Source organism: Aythya ferina (genome assembly GCF_964211825.1).
Source record: "Aythya ferina genome assembly, chromosome: 1".
Taxonomy (NCBI): domain Eukaryota; kingdom Metazoa; phylum Chordata; class Aves; order Anseriformes; family Anatidae; genus Aythya; species Aythya ferina.
Window position 1 is genome coordinate 258,592 of NC_140296.1, and position 24,059 is coordinate 282,650.

Consider the following 24,059-nt stretch of genomic DNA (forward strand, 5'->3'; position numbering starts at 1 on the left):
GAGCATGCTGCAGAACACTCATAAAAGCACTGTACTGCCAGGTATGGGCTAGTATCATGTTTACCTTACTCTGACGTATTTTCAAGTCTGATTTTCAAGTCTTACATTCATGTCAGAAAAATGAGTACTTTCTATTCTCTGGCACCGTGGGACACAGCAAGTCCGGCAGAGCAGGGTGAGATGGATGTTTCTGCAGAGGCAGCAGCTCAGCACACACCATGGGGGCAGCTTGCTGAGCATGTGGCTGCCCCCACACCTACCTGGCTGCCACAGCCCTTCCAGCCCAGGAGGGCTTTGCAGCACCGCAGAGGAAGCAGAGGTGGCTGGGCTTGGTGAGCTGAGCAGCTGTGGGTGGAGGCAAAAGGGGTGTTGAGGGGAAACAAAGCAGGAGCCTGATGGAGCTGCTCCCAGGCAGGGCAACACCCAGCTACAAAAGGACTATGAGGTCAAGGGAAAATGTGACAGCGTGCCCAGGCCCTTACAGCTGGCATGGCAGAGGAGAAGCCTGTGGGGCAGCTGCCACCACACTCTGCTCCTGGAGCTGTGCTGGGGCAGCTTCTGCTGGAGCCACGGCCACGCTCAGGCAAGGGGCAGGAGATGCAGTGGAGAGGAGGGGGCAAAAGTTCTGAGCATTCGCTGGAGCTGTAAGCTGGCAGCAGGCTGTTCTGGGAGGAAAGACCACTGGAAAAAATATCAGAGGGGCAGCTGTGCCATGACAAGGAGTAACTATGAATTATTTTCGACATCTGCAACAGCTTAGTTCCTGAAACGCAACAGATGGGAAATCCAAGGTAACTGCATGCCAAAGAGGAACTGCACTGCACTGATGCCTTCCTTTCCCAGGGAGGAAAAGCCTGTGTCCATGCTTAAAGTTTTTACCTAACCCTGAGGAACAGGGGACAGAACAAGACTGACAGATGCCTAAGCTGCAAGGGATAGCAGGAACATGGCCACTGCCTCCATTTGCTTTGTACAGTCCAGCCAGCTGCTGGGGCCAGGATGGACCAGTGCCAACCAGGACAGTCCTGCATAGCCACTGGAATCCAATACAGACCAGTGCTATTCAGTGCAGTCCTGCCTGGCCACAGGGGTCCAGCACAGTGCCAGGGGAGCTGTGGTCCCTGCCCAAACTGGGGGATGCAGATGCTGTTTCTCCCCTTTCTTTTAGTTTCCTGTTTCTGCCTTCCCCTTTTTTTCCTTAGTTTCCCTGTTGACAAGGTCCTTGATCAGGTACTTTGCTGCAATAAACATTCTCACACTCTCACGTACCCTCACCAACTAGTGTGACCGACCAGGTTTGGCTCCCATCACCGCCTTCCTTATCATTTGCCGGTCAGGGCTGATGTCCTGTGTGTTCTTGTTCATGGCTTCTTCTTTTTCCCATTGTTCAGCATGGCCTTGAAAATGGCCTGTGCCCCAATACCCCAGAGGAGCAGACACTGCCCTGCATGAACATCCTTTATAAAAACGCCATCTATTAACAAAGCCCGTGTTTTGTTACATGTGCACTCAGTCTACACAGTGTTAGTAAGTGCAGAGAAAAATGGTGCACAGAGCCAAAAGCTGCTCCCGATCTGCTATTTACAGTGTTTATGACTACTTGAAAGAACAGATAAACACACCGAGTGGCCTGAGTTCCCCTGTTTTTGTCAAAGCTGTCCCTGCAGCCTCCTTGCCCTGAGTAGCTCCCGGCAGCATTGCAGCACGGAGGCACTGAGGTGGCTCAGGCAGCTGCGGGAGAGCCGGTGGGGCTCGGGAGTGAGCAGGAGTCTGAAACCCAGGAAGTTTTCCACGCTGTTGCACTAAGCGATAAGTTAAACTAATACTTGATCATTAAGAATTCAGAAAACGCATCAAAGTTTACTTAGTCATGGCCAGAACTGGAGACTGACGTCAAACCTATTGTAAGTTTACGTTACTTTATTTTTATGTTTTTCCTTTATAACTGCTTCCAGTCTCCACATATAAAACCCAAACATTTGCTGCAGTAGGAGAAAGCATGCTGGCTTCATTTCAGCCCATCTCCCACGTAGGGGCCCTGGCCAGGCTGAGCATGTCGCGTGCCTGCTTTCCCTGGTAGCTGGCAACAGGCTCCTCACTGCAGCCCTGCTGTCACCACTACCAGCCTCAAAAACTGCTTGCGCCTGGGAATGAGCCCCCATGTGCTGAACCTGGAGAGGGATGCCAGGGAATTGCTATTGCACCCTGGAGGCAAATAAACACTCATTTGTGCTTGAACACAAAGAGATTTAATGGACGATGCATGAGACAGAACCCTCACACTGCCAGGGAGGTCCACAAGGCCGCACACGAGCATATCCCACACACAGCAGTGGCAGCATTGACCCTGAGAGCGGCAGCAGAGCTCAGAGCACTTCAGACCAGCTGAGTTTGGCCCAAGCCCCGCAGGCAGCCCCCAGCACTTGTGCTGCAAGAAAAAGCTGAGACCCTCGGTGGGGTCGTTCCACCCCTGGCATGCCCGCTCTCAGAGAGACCCGTTCTGCAGCCAGGCCTCCTTGCCTCTGTGCTGGGCAATCCCTTGGCCATGAAGCACCACAGCTGAGCACCTCCTGAATTTCCCCTTCAGATGCCAGCTGGGAAACCGACCCTGGTGGAGGCTGCACCCCAGGCTGGGTGGCACTCAGCTGTGGGCTCCTGGGGCCATGCTGTCTGATGCACACTCGATATACATGAAACTTTCTGTAGGTGCAGCGCAACTCAGAGGAGGCAAATCCCACCGTGTGACAGGGCAGGCATAAACATGGTCAGAATGGAAACACACCAGGAGAGGAAGACGTCTCCTCAGCACCCTGGCCAGGTGGGAGCCCAGGGTGTCCTTGATGACTGCAGAACAAAGAAAGCATGGAAAGAATGAGAGCAGATGTCAGCCACAGCTGCTCCAGGCCCCAATGCCCAATGCCCCCTTGCATCTCTATGCCACAGACACAGGAGCAGCGCTCTCCTGCCCAGAGTGGTTTCCCTGTGCAGGGCCCCTGGGCAGAAGGAGCCTTGTGAGGATGCCTGGCTGCCTCCAGACCCTCTGACCCCAATTATCGATAGGAGAGTTCCACTGTCAACCAGCCCTGCTCCTGGGCAGTCTGAGGCACATTGCACTGGTAACACCTCACATAATGTATATGGTAAGTGTGTAAGTGAGCAATCATGAGTACGGCTTTGCTTTGCTAGTATTAATTTACAGACAAGGAAAAAAAAAACCTCTGTGTCCTTGTATCTGTTAAAATCCCATGGTCCATGGTCACAATCCTTATGTACGTGTGGGCTGGGTATCCCCTACAGGTTGTGACACTACAACTGGTTTCAGGAGTGGGTGTCTATAAATACACAGGTCACAGATGCCTGGGAGAAGGCTGTAGGAAACCAGTAAAAATGGCCAGAGAATAAGGGATGGGAGACACCAAGGGGAGAGGAAATGGATTGTTGAAAACTGTCTTGAGCGGGAGACCTCGTGAGCAGGACTGTAGAAGTGGTAAGGGATTTCCAGATGTAAAGCAAAAGACATCAAGGGGCCCTGCACTGGGCTTCTCACAGAGGCACTGGCAGCTGAAGGCACTTTGCTGTAAGCCGCCGAGCAGTGAGCCAAGGGTCAGAGGCACGAGCAGCTGCCTTTGAGTGCCGTGGTCATATTCAGAGCCACGTCAGAGGCTAGAAGCCATCCTCAGACCCCGGCTTCACAAACACCAGAACAAGAGCGTACTCTTCTGGTCTCAGAGAGGGAGACTTCAAAAGATGTATGCTCTGAGGGAGGAGGGTTTCAATCTGATACTTGGGCATCACTAGACAAGCTGACAGGTGAGGTGGAGTATTCCCCTGATACCTTACAGCAAATTGCCGAGGTGGCTCACCCTGCAATAAGGAGCTCTGCTGAGACTTCTGAATGCCAGGATTCTGGCAAGCCCATATCCTGGGGGCAGCAGAACCGCCTAACCCTGGCGTGACCTGCTGAAGGAGCACACGCTGCTTGGGAATGGACAGTGACTCACAAAGAGCTTCATTTTTTAATACTGAGAGTTTTACAGTGGCAGGCCTTGGGCCCAATAGTGCCAGGGCCACCTTTAGCCTGCGCACCGGAGTTGCAGAAAAAGGCTGTCAGAGGGGACTGCGGCAGTGGGTTCCTGACGAGGCCCGAGGCACCCTGCGCAGCTGGGGTCAGCAAGGCCGTGAGGCTCCCGGGCATGGCGCTCACCTGGGGAAAATCCACTGATGGGAGCTGAGCCCACTGCGCAGGGTGTGCCCCCACAGCCGGGGCCCTGTTCCTGTCCCCAGGGCTCGGGGCACACTGGCTGCACCCCGCAGCTCGGAGGCTGCTGGTGCCCAGCACGGCAGGCGGGGGGGGCGTGCAGCAAGGCACCCCCTGCATGGGCGATGTGTCCCAAACGGGTCCGCAGCCTGGGTCTGACCTCTGGCAGGGCCGAAGGAGCAGGGGGCCCTGCTGCAGCCCCCAGGCAGCACATCCGACGCCCAGGGCCGGGCGGTCAGCTCAGATGGGGCCCTGCGAGGCACGGCTGGGGCTGCTTGTGCTGGGGACTGGAGGGGGAAGATCAAAGGAAGGGAAGTCTGGGAAAAAGAATTGTGATCAAGGCTGTAACAGCTCAAGAGAAGCAGGATAGTGGGAATCCTCTCTGAACAAGGTGTGTATCAGCACGTGTGAAGGGCAAAGATAGGAGATGCAGTTGGAACCATGAAGTAGATAGCTTGATTAAACAATCTAGAAATAGAATCACAGAATTGTTTGGGTTGGAGGGGTCCTTAAAGATCATCTAATTCCAACCCCCCTGCCCTGGTCTGAGTCCCCTGCCCCCAGCCCAGGCTGCCCCCAGCCCCATCCAGCCTGGCCTTGGGCACTGCCAGGGCTGGGGCACCCCCAGCTCCCAGGGACAGCCTGGGCCAGGCCCTCACCACCCTCAGATGGAAGAACTTCTTCCTAATTTCTAATCTAAATCTGTCCCCTTTTAGTTTAAAGCCATTCCCCCTTCTCCTATCACTACACTCCCTGACAGAGTCCCTCCCCAGCTTTCTTGACGCCTCCTTTAGGTATTAGAAGGTTGCTATAAGGTCTCCCTGGAGCCTTCTCTTCTCCAGGTAGAACAACCCCAACTCCCTCAGCCTTTGTAGGAGAGGTGCTCCAGCCCCTTGATCATCTTTGTGGCCTCCTCTGGATTTGTTCTAATACTTCCATGTCCTTCTTGTGCAGGGGGACCCAGAGGTGAATGCAGGGCTCCCGGTGGGGTCTCACAAGAGCGGAGGTGTCAATCACCTTCCTTGACCTGCTGGCCATGCTTCTTTGATGAAGCCCACGATAAGGTTGGCTTTCTGGGCTGCAAGCACACACTGACTAGCAGAGATTGAATTCTTCCACATATACGTACTCCCCACATCTCTGATCGTGTGATGCTCAGTCTCAAGTTGAGCCAGGGAGGTTTCGATCGGATGAGAGAAAGAATTTCTTCACAGTGGTCAAGCGCTGGAACAGGCTGCCCAGGGCAGTGGTGGAGTCCCCATCCGTGGAGACTAAGAGCTGCATGACCGTAGCTCCGAGGGACAGGTTGGTTGATGGTCAGGTCAGGCTGACTGTTAGCAGTTTAGGTATGGCCTATATGCGCCCACAAGCTAGTGCAAAATACAACATTTTAGGATTAGAACAATGATTTATGCACCTACCTTTACCCTCTGAGATTCAGTCATATCGCATTTTAAAAAATAAAGTTATACAGAGATGTAATTAGGTGAATTTTCCTCATCCTCTATCACCAGTGAAATGGTGCTATGGAATGCTGGAAGGGAAATCTTAAAACTCAGCAATGCATTCACAGCCACACCAGGGAGTCCAAAGCCTCAGCCTGCATCTGTGCCAGAGGTGACAACATGACCCTGATGATGCAGTTGCTGCTTTAAACAATCAACAGATCCTCGCCACTCCTCCGATCTGGAAAGCTTGTCATAGCACTGCAGTGTTACTTCAGATATATGTAATAATAATCAAATATCTATTGGACCAACCTCTGAGGTTAATCATCTGCAAAAAGGAAGTTTTTCTTGCATGGTACCAAAACCCCTGCAAAGTGCCATGTGGAAGGTGCTCAGCCACCAGGGTAACAAACACCTCACTTCTGAGCAGTGGATATCCAAATTATCTAATATCCAAAGGGAATTAAGCAGTTTCTGTGTTTTGTTTGAGGTTACCCCCAGCTGCAACACTGGCAACCAGGAACACAAATTAACTTCCTTGGCCTTACCTTGTTTGTCATCCTGATGGCTTGTTTGGCCATTTGACAGGAAGCCAAGCAGGAAACAATGTCTTGGGCAACCAAGAATCCCAGAGTTAAGAAAGGTTCTTGGGGGAAACGCCTTTAATTTCCTTTCTGTCTCATAATTATTTATATACTTATATATGTGTATATATATATATATTATTAATATACCCATAAATGCGTGTATATATATATATGTAATTATTGGGTCATATCTATTAATTGGCATAATACTCATTTCCTTGTACCAGGGATAGTATCACAATCGCATTTGTGAACACAATTTCTCAAGTGGGTAACAAGTCAGATTGCTGTGCTTACACCACTCTCTATCATTAGATGCTGAACCCGGGTGGCAGAACCTGTTCCCAAAGCATCTCAGTATCGGCCTGATTTGTCACATTGCTCTCCAGCACCTCCAAATTATCGATGACAACCTTTCAGGGCACATCCGTATTACAAAGCCCCATGGTGTATTAGAATGCCCCAGGGCACAAGCTCAACCTGGCTGGAGAGGGCAAGGAATTGTAATTACATTCCGCATTACAATTGCACCCAAGTGCAGTTCCAATTTGAATATAACAACACGAGCTTGCAATGATTCTGACCTGGAAACCTCATGGACCTGTAGTAATGAATCAGCAATTACAAAAGGTATTTTTGATAGTCTGGAACTCTGGAATCTTACATGGAATGCTAATAAAATGAGCTGCCAGAGATACCATAATTTTTACGTACCCTCAATCTATGTGCTGCGGTTTACAGAGTGATGGTTAGCTGAGTGCTAATGATAATTCAGAAACATGGCCCAGACAACATATCTGTCTGTATAGACTGCAGTGCATTTTGAGCAATCTGATTAAGCCAAACATGCTTAATAACATCCACTTGTTGTTTCCAATCCAAGGTGCTCACTTTGCCAACATTGGAGTAACTCCCGGCAAAGCCAGTGGCCCCCATGTGAATGCATATGTCAAACATCTATCTTGGGATGTGGTTCAAGAAAGGGAACAATGCACAAATGAGGAATCTAGTCTTAAACAAATGCTCACAGGGCAAGCTAAGAGTTAAATCCCTCCAGACAGTACCAGTGAGGCCCCAGGCAGAGACCTGAGAAGACACAGAAGAAACGGCTGAAAGCCGAGGAGCAGCTCTGGGCAAGGAGGCATCTTTCAAGACACTGAAGTTGAATCCAGGTAAGGAAAATGGAAAGTACCAGAAGATGTCAGGCCACACATTAACAACACAACAAGAATCTGAGGAACAACTTGCAAATGCAGGTGACTCATTTAATCAACACAGTAAAGATCAAAGAGGTCTCTAAACCCAGGAAGGAACAAGAGAGAGGGTGGAGAGGAGTCAAATATTTGCTCTTTCCACACAGGAGTTAAAAGGCTTCAAGTGGAGCTCGTCATGGGCAAGCTGAGAACAAACAATGGCTTTCATGCAAAGTCCAGCTACAGCCTGAACAACCTTGCTGCAGGTGCCATGCTGAAAATTTGCTCTGATTCAAAAATCAAACCTACGAATTAATGAAAACAAATAAATAAATAAATAAAAATAAATAAATCTAGCTGAGCCTACTGAATACGAAGACACTGGGTCTGGTTCAAGAGGTGCTCGGTGAAGCTGTTTATCTCCCTGAACAGTTTGTTCAGGGAGACGACAGCATTCAGAGCGGGAGGGAGTGTGATAGATGTCATTTACTTTCATTTTAGCAATGCTTTTTCCCATACTTGTGGCATCTGGCAGCCAGATGGGTGCAATAAAGGCTTGATAAAAGGAACATAGGTGGAAAATTGTCTAGCCAATGGGTCAGAGGGTGGAGGTCAGCACGACAGTCTCACAGGCAGCAGCAGCCCTCAGGGACAGACACTGGGACCAGCCTTGGCCCACCAGTTCCTGGTGCTCCTGGGGCCAGGACCCCCGCAGAGCGCTGCAAGGGGCCAGGGGCACAGCGGTGCCCGGCTGCCCCCTTCAGCACCGTGCTGCTGCGTCCCCAGCAGCACCCAGCACTCAGCTCAGGCTTCCATTGCCCGCACCGGGAGATGCTGAGGCACCACGGGATGGCACAAGCCTCCACAGACACAGATGAGATGTATCCGCAGGACAGGGCATTGTGCTTGCTATGCTGCTGTGGCACGGCTGCCTGAGGCACAGATACAACAACCCTGGCTTTGCCACATGCCCCAGGGGCACCAACCTGCCCACCCCCACAGACTGCAGGCCCCCGCCACCCCTCACAGCCCCTCGGCATCCATCCACCATCTGTGTCCTGGCCGGGGCCTCCGGCTCTGCTCTGGTGCAGCAGCAGCCAGGACATTTTGCACGGTGCAGGCTGGAGGAGCTGTGTGGGGACAAACACAATCCTGCTGTAATTTGGTCAGACAGTGATGAAGAATGCCTGGTGGCAGGATGAGAAGCCACGGACATTAATTGGAACATGGAAAATTGGTGCTAGACACAAAGAAAAGTTTTTTCCATAGTAAAGGTAGACCCAAAGAAAAGCTTTTTCACCCTAAGCGTGGTCACCTGTTACAGCAGGGAGATGAGTAAGGGGAAATCTCCATCCTTTGAGCTAGTTAATGTTTGTCCGGACACTGCCTGGAGCAAACTCCCTGGCCCAAACCTACTGAGTATGCTCAAGTCTATGCTTGGTATGTCTGCCCTTGGTTCCCAAACAGGGTTTCATCAGACCTCCAGTCATCTCTGTGCTGCCCTCCAGTCCCTGAGCACCATCCACCAGAGGTGTCATGCATGGGGCACTCGTCCTGCGGGCGCTAGTGGATGTGCTGCTCTTTGGCTCAGGAGCTGCTGCTCCCATGGTTACTCCCAAGCCCTTTTCAGCTGAGCTGTTTATCAGGACGCAGCCCGGCATATCGCAGCCTGGACTTGCATTCCTGACCACTTCGGGTATGCTCTTGCACAGTTAGGCCTGTGAACACAGGCAATCTCTTGTAAAATGACAAAAACATTCCAAAGGTTGGATTGCGCCTCGGGCTGTGGAGAGGAAGGCGGCGGTGGAATGTCCCGCGGTGGAATGTCCTGCGTGGCTGCAGAGGAAGGCTCTGGTTTAAGACAATGAAAGGGGTGTTTGGAAGAAGCTTTGTGGGAGAAGCCAAAGTGCCAGAGGTGCTGAGCAGGCAGGCAGGGCACTGTGTCTGCAGGGAGAGCAGCAGCACGGACCTTCCCCGGCAGCTAGGAGCAGGTGAGAGCCAAGGCACAGCCCGAGCACCCAGGCACAAATGCTCAATGCCTTCCTTGACAAATTACGTATGTGCTAGGTAATACATTAAACTCATACCTTTTCACAAGGTGGAAAAAATCTTAGGGGATTGCCACAGGCTGCCCAGAGGAGCTGTGGATGCCCCATCTCTGGCAGTGCCCAAGGCCAGGCTGGATGGGGCTTTGAGCAACCTGTTCTAGTGGGAGGTGTCCCTGCCTGTGGTGGGCGGTGGAATTAGGTGATCTTTAAGGTGCCTTCCAACCCAAACCATTCTATAATTATATGAAAATGTATAATTACCATTTTGCAGTCAGCCAGACACTAAGTAATGGTGACCACAATAGAGCGGTCACACATCCTCAGTGTGACACACCACCTGCAGCCTCCGGACAGACTTCAGAAAAATGAGACTGAAAACAAAGGATGTGCAGCCTTCACAAACCTGCAAACTGACAGCCTCACAGAAGGGAGGTGTCTGGAACAGAAAGCAACCAAGAAGATGCACCAACTGGCAACTCCAGAAAGCAGCTCCAGAGTCTGCAACTACTGCTGCTGGTGAGGCCATGAGGCCACTGAGTCCAGGAGGCACCTGAGAGCTCCTAGGACAGGACCACTGTGATGAGAGGAGAGAAAGATGGCCTGTGTAGACATCGCCTCCTGGGACGTGCCAGGAGCTACTGACACAGCTTTTGGCAGACCAGTGCAGCCTCCAGCTGCAGGCACCCTGAGCCCTGTCCCCTGGGGGCAGCCTCGTCTGCACTGGGGTGCTCGGGTCCCATGGGGGCAGCCGGGGCTACGCTGGGGCTGGGTGACGTGCTGCCAGGCCCGGGAATGGGGCCTGGTGCTGGGCAGGGACACGGTGCCTGCCCGCGGCAGTGAGGGGCACCCCTGCTGCAGCTGCATCCCCCAAGAACTGCGGGGGGACAGGAGCCGTGCTGCATCCCGCCCCCTGCACCCCTGAAACCAGTCCACGGGTACGGCTGGAGCTCCTGGGCCAGGAGCAGAGTGTGTCCCAGAGGAGATGAGGAGCACGAGGCTCGCGGCTCTGACCAGCTGCCACCCACCCACACTGGGCTCCACCAGGCCCTCCAGAACACGGAACAGATGCTCTGGAAAATGTCATTAATCTTCACAAACTTTGCATTCTTCTTTCCGTTGTTTCTCCAGGGCTTCCTGAATGGGACAATCTGTGCAGCTGCAGTCCGAGCCCGCAGAGCACAGCCTGGTGCTCTCGCCCCGGCCAAGCAGCCCACCCCAGCGGCACCGCCTCACTGCAGGGCTTCTCGCACCAACGTCCTGCACCAGCAGATGTCCTGCTGGTGATGTGCCCCCAGCCCACACACGTGGCGCACACACCCTTCAAAGGCATTTCATCCCCACACAGAAGGCGGGCTTCAAATTCCGTGTTTATTCCTAGAACCAGTTAACTGCAGAAACACCGTGCCACAAATCCTGCTTTCTAGCAAGGTGTGCGAGGAGCAATAAACCGGAGCTGAGCAAAGCAGCTGGCAGTGCATGAAGCCCCTGCTGCACCCCATGGTGCAGCAACAGGGTGCGATAAGCTGCTGCCTCCCAGTCCTCCTGCAGGCATCAGGGGACATTTCTCCAGATGCAGGCAGCAACCATGCTCCAGAGGTGTCATCACAGAAACACCTGCACCAGCATTCCGTAACCTGGGAAGATGGGTTTAACAGGAGTTCTGGGTGTCCCTGCTTGAGAAGAAGGATTGGACCAAACAACGTCCAGAGGTTCCTACAACCTTCAACATTCTGTGATTCTGCAAGTCCTGGCCCTGTCTGTGTCCCCAGGATAACATCTAGTGCAAAGTCCCCAGGATGGCTGGCCAGGCAGGCTCTGCAGCCTCTGCAGACACCTCCTGCAGCAAGGATGTGCCTGGCCCCCCAGGGCAGTGTGGCCCCACAGCCCGCGGCCACACTGCCCCCCGAACACATCCTGAGTCCAGGGACAGCAGCTGCAGGGCACATCCAGCCAGCCCCAGAGCCCTGCATGCGCTGTGCCAACCCCATCACTGAGGCAGGAGCAGGAAGCCTGCACTGCTCGCGCCAGTGCTGCCTTACGTGGTGATCCCAGGCGTCTGTTACAAACCGTCTGTGTGTCTGTGCACCTTCAGCCTTGTAACCTGGATGAGGCCAGCTCCAGTTGGCAGCAGCCTTGCAGTGGCACACAGGGCGCTGGAGCAGGTCCCACTCTCTCCAGGCTAAGCCACCTCTAACACTGCCCTGCCTGGCTGTAAGACTGGGCCCAGCCATGCTGCAGCAGGCACCCCACCACCCCCAGAAAAAGGGCTTGTCCCAGCACCACCACGTTCTGCGGCCTGTTCTAATGCCAGCAGCCACAAAGTGGACAAAAGAAGGGTGACCAGAAGGAGCAGTGTGAATCCCTGCCCCAGGGAAAGCACCCCTGGCCCAGCAGAATGCAGCGTGCAGGGGGTGTTTGTGGAGCAATACCTGTGTTCCCTCATGACATATTAGCACTGAGACAATTATGAAGAGAGTGTTTAATTGTACCAGGAAACAGCCTCCTGGAAATATGGGAACCCCCATTCTGGAGCGTGAGAGCCCAGTGCAGGAGTCGCTAAGGCAATGGACAGTTCAGCTGGGAGCTCTTCCCGGCCAGAATGGCGGCTGCCGCAGATCCCTTTCTCGTTATCTTCAGGGCCAGGGGGCTGCCCCTGCCCTGATGCCCCTGGGGACAGGCAGACCTGGCTGTCAATGTAAATGCACGTGGATCTGCGAGGCCTGGCCTCGGCGCAGAGCAGCTCTGCTGCTCCACACCCGTGGTACCAACGCCGCGTGGAGGCCCAGGAACCACGTCTCACACCGCGAGCACAGGGCCCGGGGCTGCCCCGCAGCCACTCGGCCCTCTGCTGCCGCTGGAAGCTGCAGATGGACTCACGGCTCCGCTACGTGCTGGCACCCGCAGGCCCGGGCGAGGCTCCGCTGCCGGCCGCAGCCGCCGGTGCGGGAGGAGAGGCACCGGGAGCGGCGTCAGGAGAGGTGTCGGGGGAGGCACCGGGAGAGGCACCGGGAGCGGCGTCGGGGGAGGCGTCGGGGGCAGCGGGCGCCGCCGGTGCCTCCTGCGCCCGGGCCGCGCTGGCCTCGTAGTCGGCGGCGCGGCGCTGCGCGATGCTCGGCATCAGGGCCACGTAGGCGGTCATCAGGCGGTGGTTGCAGCGCACCAGCTTCCCTGCGCAGCGCTCCAGGCACAGCTCCTGCGGGCACGGGACTCAGCGCGGGGCGGCGCGGACCCCCGGCCCCCGGCCCCCGGCCCCCGGGCCCCGGGCCCCGCTCACCTCGCGCCGCGTCAGCAGCCGGTGGTTGAGGTCGGAGACGCAGCGGCGGAAGCAGAGCTCGGTCATGCGGTTGTAGAGCAGCAGGAAGTCCCGCAGCTGCGGGGGACACGGCGCTGCACGGCGGCTCCCCGGGACCCGAACCGGGACCCGAACCGGGACCCAAACCCGGCCCCGCGCCCGGCCCCCCCCGCCCGGCCCCGGCCCCGGCCCGGTGCCCCCCCGCCGCCCCCTCCCTTCCCCTCCCGCCCCGCTCCCCGCCCCTCACGCTGCGGAGCTGCTGCTGCTCCGCCGCCGGCTCCATGCCGCCCTCCCGCCCGGCCGGCCGCGCTTCCGGAGGGGCCGCGCCCGCCCCGGGCCGCCCCCTGACGCCACGTCCGGCCCCGGTCCCGGCGTCCCGCACGCGGGGCCTGGCGTCACCGCGGTTCCGGCGCGGCCGGGCCGAGGCGCAGCGGGGCCGGGGCGGCGGCGGCGGCGGGGGGGGCCCGGCGGGGCCGGGGCGGCGCAGGTGGGCGGGGCCGGGCGGGGCCGGGCGGGGCGGGGGGGCCGGGACCGGGCCGGACCGGGAGGGGGGGGGGGGGTAGGGACCGGGCCGGGGGGGCCGCACCGGGAGCTGCGGGCGGGGTCCCGTTGGTCGCTGCCGCCCCCGGGCGGGGACACGGGGCCGCCCCCACCCCCCCAGCCCCGAGGCCGTGCCCGGGCCGCGGGGTGCGGGAGCAGCGCGGGGCCTCCCCCCCACCCCCCCCTCCCGGCCGTGCCGCGCTCCCGGTGCGGGGCCGCGGGCGCTCCGCCTGCCGCGGGGCCCGGAGCCGCCGCTCGGAGCCCCCCCGCGCCGCGCGCACGGCCCCCGCTAACGGGCGGCGCCACCCGCAGCGGGCCCGGCCGCGGCCTTGCGACGTGGCGCCCGGGGCTGCGCCGGGCCCGGGGCCAGCGGCCGCTGCTCAGCCCCTCCCGGGGCACGGAGCCCGGCGGGGCCGCCCCCGGCCCTGCCCCTGCCTTCGGCCCCCAGCGCGGCCTCCGTGTCCCCCCCGCAGGCCCTGAGGATGTCGGAGGGGATCATGAGCAAGGCGGCCACCATGGAGATCCCCATCAGCAGCAACGGGGACACCGGCAGCCTGCCCGAGGACGACGGCTTGGAGCAGGTCTGGGCCTGGGGGGCGCCGGGCGGGGGGCAGCCGAGGGCTGCGTGGCCCCAGGTCCCCGCGGGGGGCCCCGTCCCTGTCCCCGCGCCTCACCCCGCTCTGCTCCCCCAGGACCTGCAGCAGGTGATGGTGTCGGGGCCCAACCTCAACGAAACCAGCATCGTGTCTGGCGGCTACGGGGGCACCGCCGAAGGCATCATCCCCACCAGCACCATCAAAGGTAGGCGGAGGCTGGGCCCCGTGCGGGCAGGCGGGGACGGGGCTGGGTGAGGGGTGGGCTGCATGGCAGGCTTCGGAGGGGAGGGGAGGGCTCCGGTGGGGGCGCAGAGCAGAGCGCGCTGCCTGCCTGTCCTGCCTGCTGCTGGGGGCAGGCGTCGAGGCCGGTCCTGCCCCGGGGTGCGGCGCCCAGCGGGGGCAGCTGTGCCTCACAGGAGGCCCGGGGACACAGGCAGAAGCTGCTCTAAGCCGCAGCTGCCCTGGGAGGTGGCGTGGCCCTGCAGAGTGCAGCCCGTTCCTCGGGGGCAGCCCAGCTGCTGTTTTCTGGGGCCCCTTGCTGGGGTCGTGTCCCCCACTGGCACAACGTGCCTGCAGCCTCTCCCTCCAGGGCAGGCTGTAGCAGCAGCCTGTGCCCCGGCTCCAAGCCTTAGCCCCTTGTGCTGGGCAGCCACAGTGGTGCCACGGGCCCAGGCCGCTGGTGCCCAGACTCTCCCACAGGTGCGGGGCTCCCGCTGGGGGCTCTGCCCCCCAGGGCAGGTTCTCCTGGCGCAGTGCTGCAGCTTGTGGCACATGGGCTTAGCTCTCGGGAGTTCTGCTGGTGGTGGGGAAGAGCCTGGTGACACAGCTCGTCCCAGGTCCTGGAATTGCACGGTGCTGGTGTGGGCTTGTGGTGGCTGTGCCCAGGGGACAAGGGGTGCCCTGCAGGTGTGTGGGGGGAGAACAGGGCAGGGTGACTGAGCCCCGGGCTCTGTGCTTGTTGCCCCTTGTGGCTGATACCAGCCTGGGGGTCGTGGGTGCTTCGATGGCAGAGCCTGTCTGTGAGCACCTTTCCATACCAGGGGCAGTGCCTGTGGGCGGCCGGGTCGCTGCTGGTGCCGCGTGCCTGCAGCCAGGGCACGTGCTGGCTGGTCCCAGCAACCACTCTCACCCTGTCCCCATTTTGCATGAGTCTCTGTGTCCCGGCTCTTGGCCGATGCATCCCTTCATCAGCAAACAGATGGCTTGACTACGGGCTCCTCTGCGCTGTGCCAGGCTGAACAGGTGAATTGGCACAGATGGAAGGGACGTGGGATTTTGCTGACAGCCCGCTGCAGAAGGGAGAACATGTGCAGTGGTTGCCATCCCTGTGTCTGTCAGCCCTGGCCTGTCCCAGCTCTCAGCTCAGTGGCACAGTGATGTGCCAAGGGGCGGGGAGGGAGCGGGAGAGGAGCCTGGGCACCTCTGGTGCGGTGCTGTCTGTCCAGCAGCCAGCTGTGTGTTCTGATTTCACATCACACTTTCATCTGCTCCCCTGCTGCCGTCCTCCCTGCACACTCGTCCTCTGTTCTGGCTGTTCCTGCTCTCGTGTCCTTCGCACCATCCCACCTCTTCCCTCCCCGCTCACCTCCTGCCAGCCCCTCCATTTCCAGGCTGTCTTGTCCAACCTCACTCACCCCGAGGACCATCCGTCTCCCCCAGTGCATCTGCCGCCAGCAGGATGGCCAGCCAGGCTGGTGCTTCAGCAGGTACTGTGGCTACCCCGGCCCCACTGTGGCGCCACGTGGCCTTTGGGGTCTTCCCGCTTGGGGCATCTGGTGTGCTCCGGGGTTCCTCAGAGCTCACTCCTTCCCCTGCTGTGGTGGGGAGCGTCCCCAGCACGTGCCCCCCCCAGCAGCCATGCCCGGCCATGGTGCTGGTGCAGGGGGCACAGGCGGTGCTGCTGAAGCCTGGTGGCTGGGTGGTGACACCGTGCGCCTGCCCCTGCTGCGGTTTCCTGGTCTCACCTCCACCTGCGCTGTGCCTGGGGGCATGAGGAGTGCCAGGGCTGGCCCCACCAGCAGCACTGCAAGTGGATGTGTGGGGGGGGCAGCACTTCCCATCTGAGCAGCAGCCACTGCTGCCAGCACTGTAGCCTGTGCTGGGACCTGTCTGGAAGGACGTTGAGCACCAGGTTCTCTGCTGCATGCTTGAGATGCCTGCGGGCAGATTAGAAGGCGTGTGATACCGAGGGCTCTGTCAGAGCCAGTAACGGTGCTCGGCGTGCAGGGGAAAGCCATTGCCTGCCCTGCCCTGTGTGGGGTGAGGCACCTGGTGTGGGCTGTGCAGAGCCAGGTGCTGCTCATACCTGAGTTCTCTTTGCTTGTACTTTGTCAGGCCCCGGTGCAGCCCTGCAGGGAGCAAGGTGCTGCCCCTGGGAGCAGCCTCGGTGCCAGCCGTGGTTGGGAGCGGGCAGCCCAGCCTGCAGCTGCATCCTGTGCTGAGCCCCACCAGTGTGCTGTCTGTTCCAGGCTCTGGGCTGCACCAGCCCCATCCCAGCCCGCCAGTTGGAGGGGAGGAGGTCGTCCGTGGTATCGCCGTGGAGAAGTTTGACATTGTCAAGAAGTGGGGCATCAACACGTACAAGGTGAGCAGGAGACCCGGCCACGTGGCAGGGGGTGGGCTAGGCCAGGCCTCTCTGTGCAGCCGACCTACAGGGATGGAGGGACGGGGCCCTGACACCCCCTCCCTCTTCCTGCAGTGCACCAAGCAGCTCATCTCGGAGAGGTTTGGCCGGGGCTCCCGCACGGTGGACTTGGAGCTGGAGACGCAGATCGAGCTGCTCCGGGAGACAAAGCGCAAGTACGAGTGCGTGCTGCAGCTTGCACGGGCTCTCACCAACCACTTCTACAGCCTGGTGCAGACACAGCATGCCCTGGGGGATGCCTTTGCGGACCTCAGCCAGAAGTCTCCTGAGCTGCAGGTATGCCTGCTGGGCTGGTGGTGCTTGCCTTGTCTTGGCTGGTGCTGCGGTCTGCTGTGTCTGGGAAGGAAACTGAGAGACCCAGAGTAGCCTCGGGGTCTGCAGCATGGCCTGGGCAGCGCTCTGCTGGGCAGCACCCCCAGGCATGTGGGGAAAGCAGGGGGTGGGGAAAGCAGGAGGTGGCTGAGGGCAGCTGTGCTTGGTGAATGCTGCGGGGCTGGGAAGGACTTTGTGCAGGACTTTGTGGCAGCCCTTCCTTGGTGCAGGGCCAAGCGGGTTCTGGGCACGTGGGAGGAGGGCAGGGGCACAGCAAGCTGTGTTGCTGCAGACCATGACTCGTCCTCCTCTCTGCCCCAGGAGGAGTTTGGTTACAATGCGGAGACACAGAAACTGCTCTGCAAGAATGGAGAAACACTACTGGGAGCTGTCAACTTCTTTGTCTCCAGCATCAACACGCTGGTGAACAAGACTATGGAGGACACGCTCATGACGGTCAAGCAGTATGAGACAGCCAGGTAGGACAGCAGCACAGGCCAGGGCTGGGTTGCTGCAGGTGGCTGGAGGGGCCACCGTGCAGCTCTGACTGTTGCTGCCCCTGTGCAGGCTGGAGTATGACGCCTACCGCACGGACCTGGAGGAGCTGAGCATGGGTCCCCGGGATGCCAGCACCCTGTGCCGGCTGGACGCAGCCCAGAGCCAGTTTCAGAGCCACAAGGACAAGTATGAAAAGCTGCGTGCTGATGTGGCCATCAAGCTCAAGTTCTTGGAGGAGAACAAGGTGGGGAGGGCCGCAGGGTGCCAGATGGGACTGTGCTGCGCACGCGTGTCCCTTGGCCCTGTCTGTGGGCTGCGCGGCCTCACGGCCCCATGCCCGAGGTGCACCTGCAGATGGGCAGTGCCCGTGCAGCGGCTGGGAGCCGCGAGGGGAAGGGCAGGTGAGCGCCCGTCCGTCCGCCTGCCTTTTGCCCGCTGCAGGCAGCTGCTTTCTGGCTGGCGGCAGCAGCTCTGGTCCCGTCCTGTCCCCCCTTGTGCTGGGCAGGTCACGCCCTGGCCCCTTCCCACCGTCCCTGGGTGCTGGGCAGTGGGTCTGGGAGGATGCACACTGACTCCTGCTCTCCCCAGATCAAGGTGATGCACAAGCAGCTTCTGCTCTTTCACAACGCCATCTCTGCCTACTTTGCTGGGAACCAGCAGCAGTTGGAGCAGACCCTCAAGCAGTTCAACATCAAGCTGAAGACCCCTGGTGCTGAGAAGCCCTCCTGGCTGGAGGAGCAGTGAGCCCCCCAGCCTGCCCCACCTTGTGCTCTGGCCGGGGAAGCCATGGACCTGAACTCGGACCTCTGACTGCTGGTGCAGGGCCAGACCGCGTGCACGAGTGGTGAGCGGGGGACGCGGCCTCGGCCCTGCTGCGCCTGCAGCCGGGGGCACCGACAGGGCAGGAGCCTGGCGGGGTGCGGGCAGGGGCTCTGAGTGGGTCGCTGCTCCCCTGCCTGGGGAGAGGAGCCTGGAGAGGACGGGGCTCCCCTGGCCTGCGCCTCCCCCTGGGGCAGAGTCCTGTCCTACCTGGCCCCGTGCTCCCTCCCCAGCGCAGACCCCTTGGCGAGATGGTGGGCACCCTCTGCAGCCCCCCACAAGGCCACAGGTCCCCCCTCCCCAGGGTGGGACGCTCAGATCCCACTAGGCACCTTTGCAGGATGGGATGGGATTCACTGCAGCTTCCCACTGCCTCCCCATGGGGCAAGAGGGTGCGTGGGCTCCACGTGTCCCTGCTGCTTCCCCCGCTGGCCTCCCCTGCTGCCCTGAGCCAGGCTCTGCAGGGCCAGGCCAGGCACACCACTGCCCCCTCGCAAAAAAAAGTTTATTTTGAAATGAAGACAAAGCTGCAGAGGGGTAGCATTGGCACTCCCAGTCCCCTCCCAGTCCCTGAGAGGGCTGGCGGGGGGTCCCAGCCCCACTGTGGCAGGTGGCCAGGGCTCCTGCTGTCTCCCCCTCCAGCTCTGGGCTTGCCCTGTCTCTCCCGGCTGATCCCTGGTGTTCCCAGGCAGCTGCTCTTGCACTCCCCCTGACCTGGCTGGTGCTCCCGGCCACACACTACACTCCCCTGCATGGTGGGGCCGCTTGTGCCGGGCTGCCTCCCATGCCACGGCGCCCATCCCTGCTTTTCCCTTGGCCAGGGCCGTGCGCGTCAGCTCCGTGGGCGGACATGGGCTGGGGTGGTCACGGCCGCTGGGTGCTGCTGTCCCGAGGAGCCGTGGACCTGCTCCCACCCCGCGCTGCTCGGAGCCAGCCAGGCAGCCCCACTCCCCCAGCACCCACAGGGACCTGGCTGCCACCGAGGGGCGGCGAGGACTTAAACCAAGGACCAAAGGGCGGCCACGTCCTAGGGCCGGTGCATGTGCATGTCCGTGTGTGTGACGCAGGTGCGCTTCTCTGCGCAGCCATGCTGGGGCTCCGGCCGGTGTCCCACGCCTGGGGGAGCTCATCCCGCTCCAGCTGAGTGTTGCTTCTCGCCCTGGCCACATGCAGCACTTGGGCACTTTCTCCTGAGACAAGACAGTTTGTTTTTCTTGCTAATTTAATTCCTGGTAATTTAATGTCTGGATCTTGACAACCCCCCCCCCTTTCCTGGTGAAGGTCTGCCCCCCTTTCCCTCTCCACTTCTGTAAGACTCCAGAATAAAATGGTACGAATCAGAATAAAACGGTACGGATCAGAATAAAACTACAGAATATAATGATACCGCTCGCCTGTATGTGTGGTGCTGTGGGCACAGCTCCCAGGCTGGAGGCTGGGCCTGGGGGTTCCCCGGGTGCCAGCAGTTCCCGATGACAGTGGCTGGTTCTCCTGCAGGCTGCAGCTCGTGTCCCACCGTTGCTTCTGTGGGGCTTGAGCCGAGGGTGTTTGGGGGCACAGCAGCAGCGGGGGTCGCGCTGCTCTCCAGCCCGAGCTGGGCTCGCTGCCTCGCGCCCGGGAGGGGACGCGGGGGCCTCGCGCTCACCCCGAGGGCCCCCGGGCGCTTGTCGGCCCTCAGGGGCAGGGCCCGGGGATCGGTCCTTCTCCCCGCCCGCCCGCCGCCGCTCTCGCCCGTCTCCAGGGACCGGCCTGGGGCTGGTGACGGCAGCGAGGACGGGAGCGGTCCCGTTCCGCCGGGAGCGCTGCGCCGTGCGCTCCCCCGGCCCCCGGCGGCTCTCGGTGCTTTCTGCGGCTGCGGAGCAGGGCCCCAGCGGCCGCCCCGGGGCGCGGTGAAGCCGGACGGGGCCGGCGGGTGGGAGCCGAGGCGGCTTTGGCCAGGAGCAGCTCCTCCCGGGGCCGTGCCGACCCGCACCGAGCCGTCGGGGCCGGGACCGGGGCCGGCACCCGCGGCCCCCCGGCGGGGCGGGGCCGGGCGGGGCCGTGCCGGGCCGTAAGAGCGGCGGGGCGGCCGTGCCTCCCCCCGACGCTGGCCATGGGCTCCCCCCGCCGCCCCCAGCCGCCGCCGCCGCCGCCCCCGCCGCCCCCGGCGGTGCCCTCCCCGCCGGCGGCCGCGCGGGGCGAGCGGCTGCGGGCGCTGCACTGGGAGCCGCTGCCCGCGGCGCGGGTGCGGGGGCGCCGCTCGGTGTGGGCGCCGCGGCCCCCCCCGCCACCGCTGGACCTGCCCCGCCTGCGGCTGCTGTTCCGGGAGCCCCGCGGGGCGGCCCCGGGGCAGCGCCCGCCGCCCGCGGTGAGTGTCCCGCGCCTCCCCGGTTCCCCGTCCCCGCCGGTCGCGCCCCCGCCCGCTCTGACCGCGCCGCGCCCCGCAGGCAGCGCTGCTGGAGCCCAAGCGGAGCCTGGCCCTCGGCGTCTTCCTCAAGCAGCTCAAGCGGTGAGCGGAGCCCCCGCGGCCCCCCGGGCAGCCCCGGTCCCGCACACGGGGCGCGGGCGGCACCTGCGCTCCTTCGGGGACATCGCGTGGCTGGGCGGGGGGGGACGGGAGTGGCTGCCCCGGGCCCACGCGTGGGGGAGAGCAGGGGCACGACACGCGGGGCTGTCTGCTCCCTGGGGCCCTGCTGCCCCGCGTGCCCCCGGCGGGAGCGGGCGGGGGATTCCTGATCCGGGGGGCAGCATCCCGTGGCTGATGCGCTCCCCCCCCCGCCCAGGCCGGTGCGCCAGATCGTGCGGGACATCCAGGAGGGCATCGGGGCACCCTACGGGGCTGAGAAACTGCTGGAGCTGTCCCGGCTGCTGCCTGGTGCCGCAGAGGTGAGGGCTGGGGAGCGGGGGGTGCCCGGCGCCCCCCACCTGATGCCCCCTCTGCCCACAGGTGGCGCGGCTGCGTGCCTTCTCTGGCAGCCCCTGGCAGCTCCCCGACCCTGAGCTCTTCATGCTGCTGCTCACGGAGGTGCCCAGGTGGGAGCCGGGGGAGCCCCACGTGCTGGGGGGGGCCGTGTCCTCACCCCGCTCACCCTGCCCTTGCCCCAGCTACACCCAGCGCCTGGAGCTGCTCGTGCTGCAGGAGGAGTTCTTCCCCCGGCTGAGTGCCCTGCGCGGCTCCATCCAGACCCTGACGGATGCCGCCACGGGTGAGTCATGCCGTGGGGTGTGGGAGCACCGTCCTGTGCCCTGCTCACCCTTTGCCCCCTCCCCAGAGCTGCTGGAGTGTGAGGAGCTGCACACCATCCTCCACCTCATCCTCAGCACGGGCAACCACCTCAACTCGGTGAGCTGGTGCTGCGGGCGCTCTCCCACCCTGCGCTCTGCAGGGCTGTGGTGACTGCCCTGCTCCCATCCCAGGGCGGCTACGCCGGCAGCGCTGTTGGCTTCCGCATCGCCTCGCTGCTGAAGCTGCCTGACACCAAGGCCAACGAGCCAGGCATGGACCTGCTGCACTTCGTGGCCATGGTGAGCTTGGGCACGCTGCCCTTCATGGCAGAGCACTGAGTTCATACCGAGAGCTTCTCCCTGCTGAGGGGTCCCCACACCCCTTGCTCCTCTCCCTGGCCCTTGGAGCAGCTCCAGGCCTGGCTGCCATAGGCATGGTCTCACTGCCTGTGCTGCTCTTCTGCTCTCCTCAGACCTGCTGTCAACCCCCACCATCCCAGCAGTGGCATCTATGATTCTCATGTGCCACCTTGGGCAGCAGCAATGTGTGCTGCCTCAGCTCCATCTTGGGCTGCCATGAGGTGCAGCAGGAGCAGGGGCAGTGTCCCCACATGCTGCGCTGTGTGCCTGCAGCCTCCCGCTCCCTCCCCTGCCATGCCCAAGGTCGTTCCCATGCCGCCCTGGCTGAGATACAGCCAGCCTGCACATGTGGAGGAGGCTGTTTTCCTTGCAGATGCGCTCCAGCACGTGTTTTAGCTCATGCACTCCCTAGTTCTGTCCATGTAGAGCCAGTACTGCCCTTGCCTCTGCCAGTATGCATGCTTGCTCCCCTCTGCTTCCATGCTGTCCCTTGGCATTGGCCTGTTCCTCTGGGGCCAGGTGTGGACCCTGCTGCCACTGCTGCTACGTATCCCCCAAAATCCCCGCGTGCCCTCGAGGCTGTGTCTGTCATTGCCAGGCACGTCTACTACTTGCTCAAGTTGCTTTCAGTGCAGGCATTAACAGTCAGGTTGTGCCCGCACTATCCTTGTGTTGCATCCGTCTGGGGCCCTGGGGGTGTGCACCAGCCCCACGGGGGAGTGGGCAGCAGCTGCTCTGCTCCGTGGGGCTGCGGCTCTGCCTGGCAGTGGGGGTGTCCCCCCCGACTGTCCCGGTGCTGCGGGGGCCACGCTCTGTCTGCCGTGCCCCGCAGGAGGCGGCGAGGATGCAGAAGGAGCTGCTGGACTTCCCGAGCAAGCTGCCGCACGTGGGCCCGGCCTCGCGGTAAGGGCTTCCCGGTTCCCGGGACGCGCGTGGGCCCTGCCCCGGGACGGGCGCGGTCCGCGTGGGGCCGGCACCGGGCGCGGGGCGAGGCGGGGCCGTGCCACGGGCGTCCCGCGCCCCGCAGGATCGAGCAGGCGGAGGTGGAGGGGGAGCTGCGGCGGCTGGCGGGGCGCCTGGCCGGGGCGCGGAGCCTGGGCGCGGCGGGGCTGGGGCCGCGGCTGCCGCCGTTCCTGCGGGCGGCCGAGGAGGAGCTGCGCGGGACGCGGGCGGCGATGGAGCGGCTGCACCGCACCGCGGCCGCCGCGCTCGACTTCTACTGCGAGGAGGCGGCGCCGGGCGGGCTGCAGGAGCTGTGCGCGGTGCTGCACGGCTTCGCGGGGCGCTTCCTCGGCGCCGTGCAGGTACCGGCCCGCCCCGCCCGCCCCGCGCCGCCGCCCCCCGGCCCCCGCCGCGCCCTGACGCCGCCGCCCCCCCCCCCCCCCCGCAGGAGAACCGGGCGCGGGAGCAGGCGCGGCGGCGGCGGCAGCAGCTGGAGCTCCAGCGGCAGAAGCGCCGCTCCGTCGCCTCCTGCTCGGCGCGGGACGCGGAGCCGGGCGCCCCCCGCCCGCTCCCCGCCCTGCCGCCGCCCTTCGCCGCCCCCCCGGCCCTGCAGCGGCGCCACACGGCCCCCGAGCTGCCCGCGCTGCCCGAGCCGCGGGGGGGCCCCGAGCCCCGGCCGCCCGAGCCGCCCGCCCCGGCCCCCGCGCCCTTCTTCGGCCTGGCCGGGCTCTTCCAGCGGAAGGGGCCCGGCGCCCCCGGCCCGGCCCGCGCTGCCCCCTCCGAGGGCTCGGCGCTGCTCGGCTTCCTGCGGCGCCTGGCGGCGGGGCGGGCGCGCGGGGCCCCCCCCAGCTGAGGGCCCGGCGGGAGCCGGGGGCTGCCGGCGCCTACCCCGAGCCGACCGGGTTTTATCCTTCTCCGCGCGCGTCTCCTTTCCGAGTGTCAATAAACGTTGTGGGACCCCCCCCTCCGCTGTGGGACCCCCCCCTGCTCTCCCCCAGCCCCCTCGCCCGCTGCCGGCCCCCGCCCGGCCGCTGTCAGCGCGTCGCAGCCCCGCGGGCGTTCCTCGTGCCCGGCCGCGCCCCCCCGGCCCAGCTGCGCTCCCCCGCTCACTGCGCCCTTTGTTGTGCCCCGGCCGTGCCAGGCCGTGCGGGGCAGCTGGGGGCGCCCCCCCCCCGCCCCGTCCCGGCCGCCTCCCTCTGCCCCCTCCCGCCCCCCCGCTGCTGTCCTGGCTGCGGAGGGGGGGAAGGGGGGCACTCGGGGACCCCCAGCAGCACTCGGAGGTGGCCAGAGGGTAAAGGGTGCAGGGGCTGGGCGGGGG

At 62.1% G+C, this 24,059-nt stretch overlaps 3 protein-coding genes across 6 annotated transcripts; 2 read left to right on the plus strand and 1 right to left on the minus strand.

The window, feature by feature from the left end:
- Window positions 1–11,998: 11,998 nt before the first annotated feature.
- On the minus strand, window positions 11,999–13,252 carry TIMM10B (translocase of inner mitochondrial membrane 10B). Its single transcript, XM_084506107.1, has 3 exons — window positions 13,074–13,252; window positions 12,809–12,904; window positions 11,999–12,727 (listed from the first exon to the last, which is right to left on the minus strand). Exons 1-3 carry the CDS (start codon window positions 13,107–13,109, stop codon window positions 12,419–12,421), a joined length of 441 nt encoding a protein of 146 aa, XP_084362233.1. The 5' UTR covers window positions 13,110–13,252; the 3' UTR covers window positions 11,999–12,418.
- ARFIP2 (ARF interacting protein 2) lies at window positions 13,182–19,621 on the plus strand. Of its 4 annotated transcripts, XM_084506102.1 has the most exons (9): window positions 13,182–13,313; window positions 13,840–13,947; window positions 14,059–14,167; window positions 15,558–15,668; window positions 16,431–16,546; window positions 16,661–16,882; window positions 17,240–17,397; window positions 17,486–17,660; window positions 18,005–19,621. In XM_084506102.1, exons 2-9 carry the CDS (start codon window positions 13,849–13,851, stop codon window positions 18,158–18,160), a joined length of 1,146 nt encoding a protein of 381 aa, XP_084362228.1. In that variant the 5' UTR covers window positions 13,182–13,313; window positions 13,840–13,848; the 3' UTR covers window positions 18,161–19,621. The 4 variants fall into 4 exon arrangements, with proteins under 4 accessions (XP_084362228.1, XP_084362231.1, XP_084362229.1 ...); XM_084506105.1 differs by lacking the exon at window positions 13,182–13,313 and having other exon boundaries at window positions 13,419–13,947; window positions 17,486–17,602; window positions 18,005–18,147; XM_084506103.1 differs by lacking the exon at window positions 13,182–13,313 and having other exon boundaries at window positions 13,427–13,947; window positions 15,573–15,668.
- A 139-nt stretch (window positions 19,622–19,760) lies between these two features.
- LOC311429863 (FH2 domain-containing protein 1-like) lies at window positions 19,761–23,703 on the plus strand. The gene is made up of 10 exons (XM_084506101.1): window positions 19,761–20,582; window positions 20,662–20,723; window positions 20,998–21,100; window positions 21,162–21,247; window positions 21,320–21,420; window positions 21,487–21,557; window positions 21,632–21,739; window positions 22,632–22,702; window positions 22,827–23,103; window positions 23,190–23,703. The coding sequence occupies exons 1-10, from the start codon at window positions 20,328–20,330 to the stop codon at window positions 23,592–23,594; spliced, it is 1,539 nt and encodes a 512-aa protein (XP_084362227.1). The 5' UTR covers window positions 19,761–20,327; the 3' UTR covers window positions 23,595–23,703.
- Window positions 23,704–24,059: the final 356 nt, after the last annotated feature.

Bases quoted from the DNA above. Each gene is read 5' to 3' on its own strand.
- TIMM10B (XM_084506107.1), bottom strand. From the start codon at position 13,109: ATGGAGCCGGCGGCGGAGCAGCAGCAGCTCCGCAGC. The intron at 12,905-13,073 runs GTGAGGGGCGGG...TGTCCCCCGCAG, and splicing joins AGCAGCAGCAGCTCCGCAGC to CTGCGGGACTTCCTGCTGCT. The intron at 12,728-12,808 runs GTGAGCGGGGCC...CCGTGCCCGCAG, and splicing joins GGCTGCTGACGCGGCGCGAG to GAGCTGTGCCTGGAGCGCTG.
- ARFIP2 (XM_084506102.1), top strand. From the start codon at position 13,849: ATGTCGGAGGGGATCATGAGCAAGGCGGCCACCATGGAGATCCCCATC. The intron at 15,669-16,430 runs GTACTGTGGCTA...TGTCTGTTCCAG, and splicing joins CCAGGCTGGTGCTTCAGCAG to GCTCTGGGCTGCACCAGCCC. The intron at 16,547-16,660 runs GTGAGCAGGAGA...CTCTTCCTGCAG, and splicing joins GGGGCATCAACACGTACAAG to TGCACCAAGCAGCTCATCTC.
- LOC311429863 (XM_084506101.1), top strand. From the start codon at position 20,328: ATGGGCTCCCCCCGCCGCCCCCAGCCGCCGCCGCCGCCGCCCCCGCCG. The intron at 20,583-20,661 runs GTGAGTGTCCCG...CGCGCCCCGCAG, and splicing joins GGCAGCGCCCGCCGCCCGCG to GCAGCGCTGCTGGAGCCCAA. The intron at 21,558-21,631 runs GTGAGCTGGTGC...CTCCCATCCCAG, and splicing joins CGGGCAACCACCTCAACTCG to GGCGGCTACGCCGGCAGCGC.